The following is a 4,362-nucleotide window of genomic DNA, read 5'->3' as shown; positions in this document are numbered from 1 at the left end:
CAAAACTGTTCTTAAAGGTCTTAGTTTTGTTTGTTGAGCTTTTCCATCAGGAGCCCTGCCTCTCTTGGCATGGGGTTCCTGGTTCTCATTTCTTCAGATCTTTGAGCTCACTAGGTTGGGTGAGGGGATGACCGACTGAAGACCCTCAGTGAGTGGAGACTCTGGTAGCCTGAGTGTTTGTCAGTAAAAATGCCCCCAGGGGAGCAGGTGAAAGGACCTTCCCCCAGGCTCCAGAGTGGGCAGTAAGGCTCAGGTGGCACTCATCAGGGGTGAGAACCATGGTGAAGAGCTTCCAGTGGAGCCCAGGCCGGTTGGGGAGTCCTTTTGTAGCGTATCTCGGGGACTGTTCTGGAGTCACCACGAGTGCATGGATCCAGCTGACTGCACATTTCTGATCCTTGTGTTTCTGCATCTTTCCTGAGGCTTTGTGTGTGTGTGTATGAGAGAGAGAAAAGGGGGGAGAGAGAGAGAGCGAGTGTGTGTGTGTGTGTGTGTGTGTGTGTACGTGTGCGCACACATGCGGGCATTCCCATACACTTTCCCTTGTGCCTGCCTAGTAAACTCAAGTTAGTCAGTTAGATGTTTCTCCCATTACCTCCTTTTATACCGACTTCCCAAGTTGTGGATTCTAGTCTGAAATTGTACTGCGATCTTCATTATTCTTTTCTACTTCTTGCCCTAATCTTTTGCTTTTGGGTGAGTCTCATTTTTCAATAAATAGAGTGTTGTGTATCTGCTTTAGTTGAAACAGTAATAGAAATAGTAGCAAAAGGCAAGGCTCTTGTTTGAACACATTTGTTTATTTACTCCTTCAGCACACTTTTCTTTTTTTTTCTGTGCCACGCTGCTTGCTTGATCTTTGTTCTCCAACCAGGGATTGAACCCCTGCCTCTTGCGGTGGAAGGACAGCATCCTAACCACAGGACTGCCAGGGAATTCCCTCCACTGCACTATCTTGGCCTAACCCCGTCTTGCCTCTTGCCTGAATTATGACTTTATCCTCCTGACTGGTCTCCCTACTTGTGCCCTTACCCCTCTAGTCCTCACTGCTACAGTGGTAGAGTGAGTCTTCTGACACAGAAGTCAGATTCTGTCACTCCTCTGCTCCAGTGGTGGTCTGTCTCAGCAAACCCGCGCTCTGGTGCTCTGGTCCCCTGCCATAGCTCTGACCTCATCTCATCACCCTCCCTCTCTCTCACCCCACTCTTCCAGCCCTCTAGCTTCTGTGCTGATTCTCCCCCGTGGTATCTCCATGGCTCCCTCCTTCACCTGAGGTCTTTGTTAAATTGATCAGACAGGTCTTTAATGATCACCCTGTATAAGATAACAGCAGTCCGTTGTGCATCTGTTAACGCTTTTTTTCTTGGCAGCACATATCACCATCGAGACATACTGTGTATTCATTCTGTGTATTGTCTGTTTCCTCTCACCTGATCTCAGGCTAGTCCCTGAGGATAGGGATATGTCTCTTTTATCTTTTTTATTCACTCCTGTGTCCTCAGTGCTTAGAATAGTAGTAGATGCTCAATATTATTTGTTGACTGTGTGAGTGAATGAATGAGTGAACATGCAGTCCCTACTTTCAGGAAGCTTGCAGTCTAGTGGAGGAACTGAAAATAACCAAGAGATACCACATGCTAGTGTCTACCAGTAAAGTGCTGATAGGTAGGTCTCAGAGAAGTCTCCCAGCTCTTGTTTTATTTCCAGCCTTTGTGACTAGGTGGGCTTCCCTCGTAGCTCAGTCGGTAAAAAATCTGCCTGTGATGTAGGAGACCTGGGTTCGATTCCTGGGTCAGGAAGATCCCCTGGAGAAGGAAATGGCAAACCACTCCAGTATTCTTGCCTGGAGAATCCCATGGGTGGAGGAGCCTGGCAGGCTGTAGTCCATGGGGTTACAAGAGTCGTATATGACTTCGCGGCTAAACCAACCACCACCAGTGACAAGGTGTCTGATACTCTTGAGTATCAGCTTACAGAAGGTGTGTGTGTATTTGGTTGTAAATCCTTTCAGAGTCTCTTTGCATGGTTCTATCATAGGACATTTAGGATTTCTTTCAGATGTTGAACTTGAAAGTCTGTGCCATCTCACAGGATTTGTTTTGGGTACTTGATATGCTGTACTGATCCCCAACCCTAGTGATGCCTAGGGAAAAGGATTTTCATTTTGCTGATAGCCGGGAAAGTTTTATTAACAATTAAATAAACACACCAACAAACTATAATCAAGTAGTGATACTGTTTTAATGACTTGTTGATAGTGGTTCATTGTCAAACATATGTCAAATTTGGATTCTGCAGTTTTGTGAATATTAAAGTAGTTAATTTGAAGATAAAGATTAGTAGGTATGCTCATAAAATTTTCCTGTCATCATCACTTTTGTCTTGATGTAGGTCAGAGTAATAGAAACAAGGTGTAACGTTTATGGGTGCTGAATCTAAAGGATTGGTTGATGGTGGTTAACATGAAACAGAACAAAGAAACCATCATGGACAAAAAAAGATAATATATGGATAAAAGAAGAATAAGGAGTTGAATTTGGAAATAAAGTTCAAACTTAAAATTTAGTAATAAAACATATGCATCTGAGTTTCTGCGTAAAATACTCTGAACATTCACGAAAACTTGAATCCATTTTGAGAATTTTTGTGCTGAGGTAACATAGATCCTCAAGAGTGTTCAGTCTTTTTCCCAGCCTTTTTGAAGCCTTTTCTTCCTAACCTTTTGAATAGGAAAAGGTGTTCACTTTTTAAATTAATCAGTTAACCCTTGGTTGCACTGGGTCTTGTTGCTGCAGGCGGGCTTTCTCTAGTCGCAGAGTGGGGGCTACCCTTCTTTCAGGTGTGCGGGCTTCTCATTGTGGGGGCTTCTCTCGTCGCAGATGGGCTCTAGGCGCACGGGTTTTAGTAGTTGGGGCTCTTAGGCTTAGTTGCTCCATGGCATGTGGAGTCTTCCCAAACCAGGGATTGAACCCGTGACCCCTTCACTGGCAGGCGGATTCTTATCCACTGTACCACCAGGGAAATCCAGGTGTTCATTCTTAGATTTATTCATTTATTTATTCATTTGTCCTACAAGCTTTTATTGAGTGCCTACTTCCAGATTGGATACTGTCATGAACAAGACAGAATGGAAGCCATTGCTTTTGTGAAGCATCTGATGTAAATACCAGTAAATAAGCAAAAATACCAGTGTATTTACGTATTGTACAGGTAGAGATAAAATACTGTAGTCTTTTCAAGAGATAGGTCTGAAAGGAGTGAAATAGAGACCCTAAAGTTTCTTTACACTCTTTTTAGGGTAACTTACTCAGAAAGACTACCTTGAATAGGTAACGCTATGCACACAGTACAAAATTCAAAACTTGCAAAGGATATGGAGTGAAAGGTGGATCTCTTTCCCACCCATCTTCTCTAGCCATCCTGTTTCTCACTCTTGATTCTTCTTTCAGAGGTTTTCTGTGTGCACATGTGTGTGTGTGTGTGTATAGTAGGCTGTTGCACACAAGTCAGGTAGTTAGCTTATACAAGTCAGTACTGCAGTGCATTGCAAGGAAAAGGTCGGAGGACGTTTTTTAATAGAGCAAAAGTTTGCCAGTTTTTCCTAGAAATGTATTTGAACCCAGGCCACTAGAATACCTATGATTTTTGAATACTTACCTAGTTTTATTGAGGTTTGTTTACCTTAAATGCCAGGGATCCTTCTAGAGTGGGGAACTTCTAGGAATCGAGTGGTTGTCTCTGTGTGTGTGTGTGTGTGTGTGTGTGTGAGAGAGAGAGAGAGAGAGAGAGAGATCAGCTCTTTCGAAAGGGGGATGTGTTGTCAGTGGGCTGTGTGTGTCAGGAGAGTGCTGTCAAATGGAAGCTACTTCCCTTCAAGCTTCTTAAAAGCAGCTCAGCAGTCCTGTGGGTCAGAGTGTATTTTCTGATTTCTGAAATCTCATTCTTTAGACTACTCAGAGTTGACCTTTTAAGCCATAGTCTCTTCTTCTCAGGATGGTGTATGGTAGGCAGCTGTTCACTTTAGCCATGTCCCTTTGTCCCCAGCTGTGGAGTGGGGAGGAGGGAGAATTCTGAGTGGAGTTGTGGCTTTTCAGCTCCTCCTGAGACAAACTGTGAGATGATAGAAAATGTATATATTGATCTCTGTTCCTGGTTCCTGGCATAGAGCTCCTTAGACTCTTCTAATTTCCAAAGTGACAAAAACACTAGGAGTGTCTCTTGTTCTAATATTGGTCCTTGACTTCTGTTCCTGACACAGGACTCCTGAAACTTGTAATTACCTGTGTGATAGGAGTGTCTTTTTCTAACGAGGCAGCTCTGGTGGGCTCCTGAATGGTTCTTGGATGAGAACTGGTCACCAGA

The 4,362-nt window shown here is 43.8% G+C and overlaps 1 protein-coding gene across 1 annotated transcript in view; it reads left to right on the top strand.

Annotated features, from left to right (window-relative positions):
* The first annotated feature begins 1,634 nt into the window (after window positions 1–1,634).
* NUDT3 (nudix (nucleoside diphosphate linked moiety X)-type motif 3) overlaps window positions 1,635–4,362 on the top strand; it is a 117,905-nt gene continuing 115,177 nt past the window's right edge. Inside the window, exon 1 of the mRNA XM_010848720.1 lies at window positions 1,635–1,665. Within this exon, the coding sequence (XP_010847022.1) occupies window positions 1,635–1,665 (31 nt within the window). The remainder of the gene's footprint in view (window positions 1,666–4,362) is intronic.

The sequence above is a fragment of the Bison bison genome, unplaced genomic scaffold, assembly GCF_000754665.1.
Source record: "Bison bison bison isolate TAMUID 2011002044 unplaced genomic scaffold, Bison_UMD1.0 scf7180017864270, whole genome shotgun sequence".
In the NCBI taxonomy this organism is placed as follows: domain Eukaryota; kingdom Metazoa; phylum Chordata; class Mammalia; order Artiodactyla; family Bovidae; genus Bison; species Bison bison.
The sequence above is the reverse complement of the archived record's forward strand: the minus strand, read 5'-3'. Positions and strand labels throughout refer to the sequence as shown.